We start from the raw sequence: 12,213 nt of genomic DNA, 5'->3' as shown, positions 1-12,213 counted from the left end.
TATGTTCTGATGCTCCAGAATTAATTATCCAGGAGCCTGATTTCAAACTAGTAAACACTGATCCTGAGTATTTCAGAATAGTACCAGCCACATCATTTGCATTAATTCTTGATCCTCTAGTCTGTGCTGATTTTGCCTGTTTGTATATATCCATCATCTCTGCAATTTGTTCCTTGCTGAAATGTTGTCCAAAACTGCTGATGTTGGTCTCATTGTTCTGCCATGTTGCATTATCTTCCTCATGTGTTGTTGCCACATTTGCCTTGACATGATTTTGATAAGTCTTTGGGTTAGTGAATTCAAAGTCATCTGGGAAGCCAATGAGTCTGTAACAGACTTCTTGTGTATGTCCTATCTTCCCACAATAGGCACAAGACAGATTAGGATTGTATTTCTTCTTCCCTCTGAATTTCTGCTGTGGTCTTGCAACCTTTTGAGCTGGATTGTTGAACTTCTGAGCAGCCACTGTTCCTCTAGGGCCTTGATTTCTGAATTTTTGATTATTCCTTCCTTGTCCTGCTGCCATGAAAGCTGCAAATTCAACAAAAACCTGTGCATTTGATTGTTTTCCTTGTCCATCCACCATGAAAGATGCAGAATCTGAACTGAAATGTGCATTTGCATATATTTCCCTTTGGTTCTCATCCTGTAAAAGTACTGAGTATGCAATGTCCATGCTAGGCAAAGGACTCATTATAAGAATGTTTCCTCTAGCTTGTGCATATACATCATTCAATCCCATCAAAAATTGAATCAACCTTTGATCTTCCAAAAACTTAGTCAGCTTAGCTTTTCCCTCACATAAACACACACATGAACAGGTTATGATTACATTTAGAGCATCTAATTCATCCCACAGCCTCTTAAATTTGGTGAAATATCCAGCAATATCACTATTACCTTGTGTTAAACTTGACAGCTCCTTTTGCAGGTGGAAGAGTTTGGCACCAATGGATTTGCCAAATCTTTGTTCCAAGCTGTCCCAAGGTTCCTTAGCTGTTTTTTAGTATATCACACTGTCAGCAATCTCCTTTGACAGTGCATTTAGAATCCAAGATGTAACCATGTCATTGACACAGCTCCAATGCTCATAATCAGTAGAGTTCAGATCTGGAGCCTTGCAAGCCCCATTGATGAATCCAAGTTTCTTCTTGGCTGATAGGGATAAAAGAATGGATCTCTTCCATCCTGGATAACCTCTTCCATCAAACACAGTGTTGATTAGGGTCATTCCAGGTGAATCTGAGTTGTTAAGATGATATGGATGATTGATATCATATCCTGCTGCCTTAGGATTGTTTCCAGTTTCTGCAACTGCAGCTGTGGTTTCACCAGTTACACTTATATTCTTTCACTTGGAGCTGAAGGAAAGAGTTTACTGATTGATGATTGATGTTGGATCGAGCTCACTGCTCTGATACCATGAAGGAATTTGAAGACTTAGCTATGCAGAATTGATGAAATAGATGATTGAAGAGATAGAGAAATTTTCTGTGTATTGATTCAATTGTCTGTACATGTATATATATACAATTGAGTATTGAATAAAAATAAAGAAAAGGAAAATTACTATTTACACTTGTCCTATTTGTATTTTTCTATTTGCAACAGAAAAATTCTATCCTAACTAATCAATATTCCCTCACGTGACTTTCTGGTGAGGTAAGAAGCTTCTACCAATTAAGCAAATCAAAGGTCCAGATTTAATCCATCAGGAAAAGATATGTGGCTGTGATTAGCCACTCCAAAGTATGATGTATGGCTGTGATTTCATAACTCCTTCAAATAAAGAACACCCAACATATATCCTAGGTTATATCGAAATAACCCTAGTTTGGCCGGTCTTCCTTCTTCTTTCCTCTTCTTCCTCGTTCAGACCTCATACCTCCATTAATGTCCAAATTGAGCTGGGGTTTTGAATCTCCAACAATATATAGGAGTTAATTTTATCCATGGTCATTGAACTTTTGGGTTTGTTACCCAAAAGTCACTTTTCTTTTTTTTGTTATGTAAAAATCATTTAACTTTGTGCTCATTATACAAAAGTCACTTTTCTTTCTTTTGTTACACAAAAATTATTTTACTTTGCTCTAGTTATCACAAAAGTCATATTTTTACTTGAAAAGTCTATTATGCCATTGATATTATATAAACCTTCATATTTATGTAATACCTTCTATATTATATACTATATAATATATTTTTACTTATATATTTTATTTATAAATAAAATAACTTAATATTATTTTATTCATTATTTTTATAATATATTCGTATATTTAATTTTTTTCTTAACTTTAATTTCAAGATATATTAGTAGCGTTATTAAATTTGTCAGTAACTTTAATTATATTAGTAGAGAAATAAATCGGCAAGTACATTTCCGTGAGAAAATTCATAGGTAAACAAACAAACAAAAAATGAGGAAAAAAATATATGTTAATCTAAAGGAAAATTCCTAGGTAACTCTACATGCGAATTTAGCTGGGGATATTTTCCTGGAGATTTACCTGGGCAATTGGTTATTTGGAAAATTACACTACTAGAAATTCAGGAAAAACCGTCCAAAAAAACCGACCAAAGTTGGTCGGTAATGGCCAATAACCGTCTAAAACGCGACCATTAACATGTGGTCGGTATTTTGAAGGTAAGAAGGGCATACCGACCAAAGTTGGTCGGAAATTACCAACCAACTTTGGTCGGTCAATTAAATTCAAAAAAAAAAAAGAATTGCTGAAAAAAGTTGTTTTATAACGCTACTAATATATCTTGAAAATTAACGTTAAGAAAAAATTAAATATTTGAATATACAACAACAACAACCCGGTATAATCCCACTAGTGGGGTCTAGGGAGAGTAGTGTGTATGCGGACCTTACCTCTACCCTGGGGTAGAGAAGCTGTTTCCAATAGACCCCCCCCCCCCCCCCCCCCCCGATCCTTCCCTCCAAGAACTCTCTCTTTGCTCTTGGAGTAACTCGAACTCACAACCTCTTGGTTGGAAGTGGAGGGTGCTTACCACCAGAGCAACCCACCTTGTCTAAAATATATATTATAAAGATAATAAATAAAATAATATTAAGTTATTTTATTTATAAATAAAATACTTAGGTAAAAATATATTATATAGTATATAATATAGAAGGTATTACATAAATATGAAGGTTTATATAATATCAAGGGCATAATAGACTTTCAAGTAAAAATGTGGTTTTTGTGATAACTAGAGCAAAGTAGAATGATTTTTGTGTAACAAAAGAAAGAAAAATGACTTTTGTGTAATGAACACAAAGTTAAATGATTTTTACGTAACAAAAAAAAGTAAAGTAACTTTTGGGTAACAAACACAAAAGTTCAATGACCATAGGTAAAATTAACTCTCATTTATAGCTTTTGTCTCCAAAAATAATTTGGAATGATAAGTCGTGCGACATTATTACTTATATATTTAAACTACTTGGTCATTATAGAAAAGATCATATAAATCCATCCGGACCATTTCTTATTAACCAGTGAATTTTTGTTTGGTAAATACTTATCCGCACTAAGTACTTATACCAAATTATATCAATTTTCATGACTAAGTGATATAATTTTATATGCAAGTTATCCGCGTAAATTAACATTATTATGTAAGTTCATCACTTCATCTCATTTTGATTAAAATATGTGTAAGAATATTAGGACGATTGTATATTACATGAATTTCCGCCACATGCAATAATCATTTATATAAAGTGACATACCCAACCGTACTATTTGAACCTCCCCCCCCCCCCCCCCCCCCCAAAAAAAAACCAAGAGAAAAGTAAAGCAGCAAGTTGAATCAGTAAATAATACTCTTAAGCTCATTTTATAATGGTAAGCACTAAAAACTATAAAGCACAACTTTTTACTTTTACTTGATCAAGCAAAGTAGCTTTTTTCCTTTACATTTGTTCTAATATTTAAAAAGCTTCCCATATTTTTTTTTTTAAAAAAAGGTCAAAAATTTCCCTATATTACAGTCTCATTTTGATCTTTGATCCTTGATCGTTAACGGAGCTCCAATCCAAAAGTAAATTTAAATCATAATTAAAGATTGAAGTCCCGAAGATTTGGATATGTAGGGTCTAGTGGTGGCAAAATGGTTAAAAGAAAATAGTTAACAACCCATATTATCCACTAAAAAATAGGTTGGATAATAAACTTTTAAAAAACGGGTCAAATATGGATAAGAACCATATTATCCATTTAGAAAATGGATAACTAATAGGTCTAACTTTTACATTTGTAAAGCCTCAAATTGGGGTTTCTCAAGTTAGAGAGACTAAGAATTCTCTCAAAAGTGATCATATGCAAAAAGTCATGGATAATATGGTTACCCATATTATCCGACGGTTAACCCGTTTTTTATCCGTATTAAATGTGGGTCAGGTCGGATAGTTGATCCGTTTTTCATTACCCGCTTTTGACCCGAACCATATCCGACCCGACCCGCCCGTTTGTCACTCCTAGTGGGGTCTTACCCATTACGCTGAAGGTCAATAAATAACAAGAGCAAATACGAGAAAATTTGCTAACAGTAACGATAACGGTATAATTGGACCAAAAGATGATGAAAAATTAAATCAATTTTGGATAGTATAAAGGAAAATTTGCAACTTTTTCCATTTAAAAAGAATGGATTAGGCTGGCCCATAGCTTTGTGTTATTTCCAATTCCACTCCCTAAACTTTTTGCATGCCATTTATTCATAAATAGAAAAACATAATAGAAAAAGAAATTATGACAACCTCTTTCCTTATATACTCATTGAAGCAACCATATCTCAAACTCTCTCACACCCTTAGCTAATAGCTCTAAAAATTTCTCAAGAAAATGGCTAAAATTCTCCATTTTCTTCTCATTTTCATGTACATTTTCTTTTCTTTCTTCTTTCCTCTAATTTTCTCAGATTCTTCAGTTGATGGTTTTATTTATGGTGGTTGCTCACAAATAAAATATTCACCAAACTCGCCTTACGAGTCGAATCTCAACTCACTACTCACTTCCCTAGTTAACTCAGCAACCTATTCATCATACAACAAATATAGCATTGTGGGGTCCACGCAACAAGACATGATCAACGGTCTATATCAATGTAGAGGTGACTTGTCCATGCCGGATTGCGCCACGTGTATAGCACGATCGGTGAGTCAACTCACCGAGTTGTGCCCACAAACTTGTGGTGGTGCTCTACAATTACAAGGGTGTTTTATAAAGTATGATAATAGTTCTTTTTTGGGCTCAGACGATAAAAGTGTAGTTATGAAAAAATGTGGGCCGTCAAATGGGTTTGATTTGGATCAAATGGGCCGAAGGGATTCAGTTTTGGGCGGTTTAATGGGCGGTAATGGGCTTTATAGAGTTGGTGGGTCGGAAGATGTACAAGGTATGGCCCAATGTGTAGGAGATTTAAGTATGGCCCAATGTCAAGATTGCTTATCGGAATCGATCGGACGGCTGAAAAAAGAGTGTGGTGGTGGAGTGTACGGTGATATGTTTTTGGGAAAATGTTATGCTAGATATACAACTAGTGGAGCTCATATTTATGCTAATAAACCTAATCATCATGGTAAGTTGATTTTTTTATTTTTTTTAAAGGTGAAATTACATTTCGGTGACGTTAAAACTTACCTGCTTACCGTGTTTTCATGTATATCGCGTAACTATAGTTCCTTATGCAGTTAAGTATTTATGGATCTAAATATGTTATATCAGCATAAAAACTGTTATATAGGTTTCAATGAAGAGTTAAATTACCTTCGTTTAATTCACCAATTTTACTAACAAGAAGATCGAGATCAAAATAGCAATATAAGTTGTTATTTCAGCCGTTAGATTATTTTGTTTTATCAAACGATATAATTTTAATTACCTAATTTTATCTTTTGTTATTTTAATATTTCCACATTATTTTGGTATCTATGTGTGAAGTATATCAAAAAGAAGTATAAGAAATAACGAGGAGGGATATTCACATTTTTTTTTTTTGGATATTCACATTTATTCCCCCATACATATTTTAAGGTTCTTTTTCTACAAAGAATATGTTCTTTTTTTTTTGGAAAATAAATAAATAAGAGCATCTAGAATGAATAAATAATTTTCTATAGTTTGTTTTAACGTAGGTATAGAATTTAGCTATTACGCTTTAACTTGGGAATTTGGTAGAATTCAGCACTGTATTTTAATTTATAATTTGGATTATGTATTTAATATCTCTAATTAAACTCATGCAGATTCTCATAGTGAGAGTGAGAAGACATTTGCACTTATTATTGGATTATTAGCTGGGGTTGCTCTTCTCATCATTTTCTTAACTTTCATGAGAAGAATATTTTCAAGAAATGGTAAAAGCAATTTCTTACCCTTATTTCTAACAATTTTTTTATCTTTTATTTCTACCATTTTAAGATTTTTTTGTTCTCAATTAATATTGGAGTAAATTAATTATGTTCTCTTGTTTTACTTTTTGCAGGTAAATAAATTATAAATGAGTTCTGAAAAATTGATATGCTTTTGCTGGCATTTTACTCCATCATCTACGTCAACATGTCCTTTTCTTTTCTTTTTATGTATTTAGTCTTTTTAGAAAGAGATTTATTTTATATTATTCTTCATTGAAAAGGAGATTTCGAAGTGAAGATGAGCTCTAGGGATGTGTACTAATAAAAAAAAGAAAGAAAAAGAAATGAAGAAAAAGCCTTAGATTCCACTCTTTACTTTGATGTAAAGAAATTGCTTTTGCTTTTTGTGAATGTTCATGTGATGGTGGATTATTATGAATTATTCTTTTGTTTTATTATTTTAGTACTTGGACTTCTTTTTTAAACTCGATATCCGATATTCACATTAAATTCGATTAAATTCATATTCATACTGAAAATCATGTATTATCGGTATACTTGGAGCTTCTCATCAACGGAATTACACCAAATAATTTTTTCTTTACTTAGAGAGTAACTGAATTTATTCATATCACAATAGGGAAAGCCGTTATAATGGGAAACAAAAATATTATTAAATATATCAGGACATGCTTTTATATTGTCTGTTTTTGTTAAATTCACGTAGTTTTCTTTAAAAGGCCTCAGACTATCAATAATATTATTGTTATACATTATATGCAACTTTTTTCTTTACTATCAACTTCCCATGCAGACTTTATCAGCACGTACAAACAAAAATTTTATTTTAAGATACCAAGTAAACATAATTTTTACTTACTTTTTAGTCCATCCATCCCAACGTAAGTACTAAATTCGATTTTTTAGGCCAAATTGAATTTTTAAATTGATATTATAGTACCCAGACTCTCCAGAATAATAATTTTTGAGTCAAACTCCGAGATTAATCATATAGATTTCATGTCCTTGGCCTTGTTATAGCGTTGTTCGGTATTCGTATTTGGATCTGACTAAATTCGAATTGTGTCGGAAAATATAACATTAGGGGTAAAGTGCTCCCTAATAAGAACGACTTTATATCAACAGTTCGAATCCGAAATCTTTAATTAAGGATGAGAGAATAATTATCACTTCACCACAATCATTGTTGGTTACTCCTACACTTTTTTTCTATTGGTGTAGACTTGGAAAGTGCTAAAAATATACTGCAACATAGACAGATCCATGATTTAAACTTTATGGGCTCGGATTCGTAATTCTACCATATTTTATCTAATTTATTGGTTTCAAAATTTATTATTGGTATATATTTAATGATTTTTTGGGCAAAAAATATATGGTATGAACACAGGCTATGAGTTCGATTGAACCCATAGCTTCTACATTAGATACGCCTCTGTACTACAAAGTGGCCTATCTTATTCATCTCGAATAAAATATTAGGATCACAAAAAGTATACCCTAACCCCTATATGATGTAGAGACAAGTTTGAATTGATCAAGAAATTAAAATAGTGGATCAATCAAAATCACCTTACGGGATACATGATCCGAAAATTTCATAGGGTCAAGGATAATATCATTGAGATTGACACCTACATAAAAATCCAGATCAAGTGAAAGAAAAAGTTTTACAAACTTTTATTTAATAAGAGAGGATCCAAGACATAATTAAGTAAAAATAAAACTCATCATTCTTCTCAATAACAATAAGTTTTGGCACTAACCGAATTGATTAATCTTGCATGAATTATACTAGAAAATAACAGCTCGGTGCACGAAGTATCTCACGTCCATGCAAGATTTGGGAAATGACCCATCTCAAAGGAGTGTAATATAGGCAGTCTACTCTAATGCAAACACCAGTGGCTGATTCCACCGCTCGAACCCGTAAACTATAGATCATACAGAAATAACTATAGGGTTGCGTCAATACTCCCTTTCCTAGCATGAATTACACTATCACATCCTTGAATAGCATGTATAATCATCTAAACAAGAATGAGGTTATGAGAACACAAATTATGGTCAAACTTTGGTGAAAGTGTGTATTAACCCAAAAGGAAAGTTCTTTGAGAAATTTGAAGGCTTCTAATTAAATAAACTTATTTCATTGGACTATATATGATATTGACCGTCTCAATATATTCACCCTATATACGATCAACCAAAATGGTGAGTGGCACACATAAGCCATGGAAAATATTAGTGGACGACATGTTAACATCTTTATAATAAAGTGATTCAATAATATTCCTTATCATTTCATATAAAGTTGAAAAGGAATCACTCTGTATATTCTTCCCTTTAATAGCATGTCCATGAGCTTTTTGCAAAGCTTATAGACCAAGAAAAAAATTAGGGTTTTTATCAAATAGTCAGTCAAATTCATTGTTTACTTTTACTAACGTCAGTATATATAGATTATATATAATTTTATACATATTATACATAGATTATACATATATTATATATTCATCGACTATTTTTAGTTATTAATTAATTCCTAAAAAAAACCGTGGCACGAAAAAACAGTGCATAATAGTAGCTAACTTGCTTTTACATCAATCATATATATAGATAGTAAAAAGCCATCTTCTTTATGCTGGAAAAATGACCAATAATCTAAAGATATGGGAAATATAATGTCCTTCAAATTAAGCTGTAAAGTTCATAGGGGTAGGTGTATATATCAAAGGTGTAATAAAGTAAATTAACCACTATGGGAATATTGGATGACTCTCCTTTACCTCTCTAGAAAATTATACATCTTAGAAATAACATGTGTCTAGATACATATTGTACAACTTTGCTATTATTATATTGTGTATTTGTGTTTGATTGTTTGTACCAATATATAAAGTGATAGGTGAAAAACAACAAAAAAATCGAGCTGTTTGGAGCAATGAAATTAAACCTAGCACATAAGTTTAATGCATGAGAAATGTACAAACAAATGAAGTCTATCATTATTTTGGATGTTTGAACTTTCCACATATTCTCTTATACCTTTGTAGAAAAACTTAAAACCATCGGACTACCTATGAAAAAATTTATTATCAAACTTTAGCCCAGTTGACTAAAGTTATTAGAACCGATAGTGGTAAATTTTTCTTTCTTCCGGCTGTGAAACACTTAGGCTATATTTGAAAAACTCTTAAAATAGAGACAAAATAAAAAATAAAAAATAAAAAAATAGAGTGACCTAAAAAGGCTATTTGAGAAAATTAGCCGAACGGGTACACATATTGGGCCATTTAGACAAGGACTGAAGTCCAAGAGAGATCTTTAAGCAAAATAGCCTACCTGATTTAGAGCCCGTTTGGATGAGCTTATTTTAAGTGACTTTTAAGCATATTCCGTAAGTTAGGAATTCTAGTTTTTCGCTTGTTTTTCACTTTATCCAAACACTATAAAATGGCTTTAAAGCTATTTTTGGCTTAAAAGCACTTAAAATAAGCCAATCCAAACGGGCTCTTACTGTCTACTTTTCCTAGATAATATAAACAAACTATACTCTAATTATACACGGTCATATACAAATTACATATAAATTATACATATATTATACACCAGCCAACTATTTTTAGTTTAAAAACTAAGCGGGCGACTACTTAAGTTAATTCTCCAATCTAAGATCTCCACAATGCAGGTACATGGTCAAGACCAGTCCAATTCGGGAGAAATTTAAAAATAGCCACATTTACAAGTGGTCGTTAAAAAATAGCCCAGTTTCAAAAGTAATCGAAATTTAGCCACTTTTCATGTAAAGATCAATCTGAGCGAAAACACTGTTCAAAATCCGAAAAATACGCCAGTATATTATGCTGGAGTTCTAGCATAAGTATACTTGAACTCCAGCATATTATACTGGAGTTCCAGGATAAGTGTGCTGGAACTCCATCATAATTATGATGGAGTTTCAGCATAAGTACACTAGAACTCCAGCATAATATGCTGGAGTTCCAGCAAAGTATACCGGTCCAGTATAATATGCTGGAAGTTCTTACACAAGTGCTCTAATCTCCAGTATATTATGCTGGAACTTTCTGTGTGTTGGAGTTCTAGCATAATATGCTGGAAGTTCATACACATGTGCACCGAACTCCAGTATATTATGCTGGACCGGTCTCTGTTGCAGCAAAATAGTGGCTATTTTTCATTGACTTGGTAAATACTAACTATTTTTAAATGACCAGTCCGAAAATTGGCTAGACCGTGCTATTTTTACGTCCAATTCACATAGTGGGCTTTTGTAGTTAAGGCCCGTAATATATCTATTCTTAATGAAGTATTGAAATTTCTTTCTATTTTCCACTTTCCATTTCTTCAACTCTTCACTTTCCTCTTTTACATCAAAAAATCCAAGCTTTTTCAAATCAATGGCGTTGGAATGGGTTGTTCTCGGCTACGCCGCCGGAGCAGAAGCAATCATGCTCCTCCTCCTAACAATCCCGGGTCTTGACCCGATTCGAAAAGGCCTAATCTCCGTGACCCGAAATCTCCTCAAGCCGTTCCTCTCAATCGTACCTTTTTGTCTCTTCCTCTTGATGGATATCTACTGGAAATACGAGACCCGACCCACTTGTGAATCGCCCGAATCTTGTTCCCCATCTGAACACTTACGTCATCAGAAATCAATCATGAAGTCTCAGCGTAACGCACTTCTCATCGCGTGTGCTATAACCTTTTACTGGCTGTTGTATGCTGTTACTGGTCTCGTTGTGAAAGTTGAGCAGCTGAATAAGCGCGTGGAGAAGTTGAAGGCTTCGGATTGATCTGGTATAATTTGATGGATCGTGTTTTTGGGTCTTTTTAGTTTTCGGATCGGATGAAAGATCCATTTTGTGTTGCTGCTGCTAAATATGGAGTATTTTGTGAATTGGATATCATTTTTTCTGCTTTAGTTTTAAGTTAACGTTGAACATATATGTTGGTATGCTTATTACATGTTATTTTACTATGCTGATTTTTGATATTTTATTGTTTAAAGGTAGTGTCTTTTATTAAATTTTGGATTTGGTTGTTATTATTGAGCATTGGAATGGTTCAATTGGAGCAGAATGAATATTGAGGATTCATATAGTCAACACCAATGATTATGGCGTAGTAGTGGTTGTTGTTAATTTGATCATATTGTTCTTTGTGCTGTGGGGTTGATATGATTGGCAGATTGTTGAACCGAGGTTTATGTTTAGTGGTTTGTTTGCAACTTTTAGGTTAAAATTTAACTTGTGAAGGGCTAAAGCTTTGGGCTTTTATGCTGGGCATGGTGGATTTATAATTTTTAGTATCTCAGTGTGGATAAATGGGTGCTAACTGCTAAGGAATTAGTATAAACCTTTTCTGCTGGTTGCTGCATGTGTCTTTTTTGTACCGATTCTGATTGTTGTTTGCATTGTTGGAAATTCAGTGGCTGCATGTATTGAAGGAGGACAAGTACTGTTCTACTGTGTGCTGCTTACTCTTGGATTTTCTTTAACTGAAAGTGATTACTAACTTGTAGTTTTAGGATTGATATTCGTGAATTGGTGATTTTCCAAAGTAATTGGCGTAACAGAAAAAGTATGGAAGCAATGTAGGGAAGGAGAAAATAGTGAAACATGTTTGCCTCAGCCTTACAATAACTTGGTAAGCTATTAGTATACAAAGGACTTTTTGGTTTTCTTACACCTTTTACAGTGCCTTTTTGAGTATGTGAGCTTTCGAGAGTTTTTAGTATGTCTGAATAAGTAAGATGTGGATAGAGGAGTGTACTGTGATAAGACATTATGAACTCGCTA

At 33.1% G+C, this 12,213-nt stretch overlaps 2 protein-coding genes across 2 annotated transcripts; both read left to right on the top strand.

The window, feature by feature from the left end:
* The first annotated feature begins 4,779 nt into the window (after window positions 1-4,779).
* Window positions 4,780-6,825, top strand: LOC109213581 (cysteine-rich repeat secretory protein 60). Its single transcript, XM_019377398.1, has 3 exons — window positions 4,780-5,595; window positions 6,263-6,373; window positions 6,502-6,825. Exons 1-3 carry the CDS (start codon window positions 4,860-4,862, stop codon window positions 6,507-6,509), a joined length of 855 nt encoding a protein of 284 aa, XP_019232943.1. The 5' UTR covers window positions 4,780-4,859; the 3' UTR covers window positions 6,510-6,825.
* A 3,903-nt stretch (window positions 6,826-10,728) lies between these two features.
* Window positions 10,729-11,511, top strand: LOC109213580. Its single transcript, XM_019377397.1, has one exon. The coding sequence runs from the start codon at window positions 10,813-10,815 to the stop codon at window positions 11,206-11,208; it is 396 nt and encodes a 131-aa protein (XP_019232942.1). The 5' UTR covers window positions 10,729-10,812; the 3' UTR covers window positions 11,209-11,511.
* Window positions 11,512-12,213: the final 702 nt, after the last annotated feature.

Source organism: Nicotiana attenuata, unplaced genomic scaffold (genome assembly GCF_001879085.1).
Source record: "Nicotiana attenuata strain UT unplaced genomic scaffold, NIATTr2, whole genome shotgun sequence".
Lineage (NCBI taxonomy): Eukaryota > Viridiplantae > Streptophyta > Magnoliopsida > Solanales > Solanaceae > Nicotiana > Nicotiana attenuata.
This window is presented reverse-complemented; position numbering and strand designations above follow the sequence as displayed.

Bases quoted from the DNA above. Each gene is read 5' to 3' on its own strand.
- LOC109213581 (XM_019377398.1), top strand. From the start codon at position 4,860: ATGGCTAAAATTCTCCATTTTCTTCTCATTTTCATGTACATTTTCTTT. The intron at 5,596-6,262 runs GTAAGTTGATTT...AAACTCATGCAG, and splicing joins TAATAAACCTAATCATCATG to ATTCTCATAGTGAGAGTGAG.
- LOC109213580 (XM_019377397.1), top strand. From the start codon at position 10,813: ATGGCGTTGGAATGGGTTGTTCTCGGCTACGCCGCCGGAGCAGAAGCA.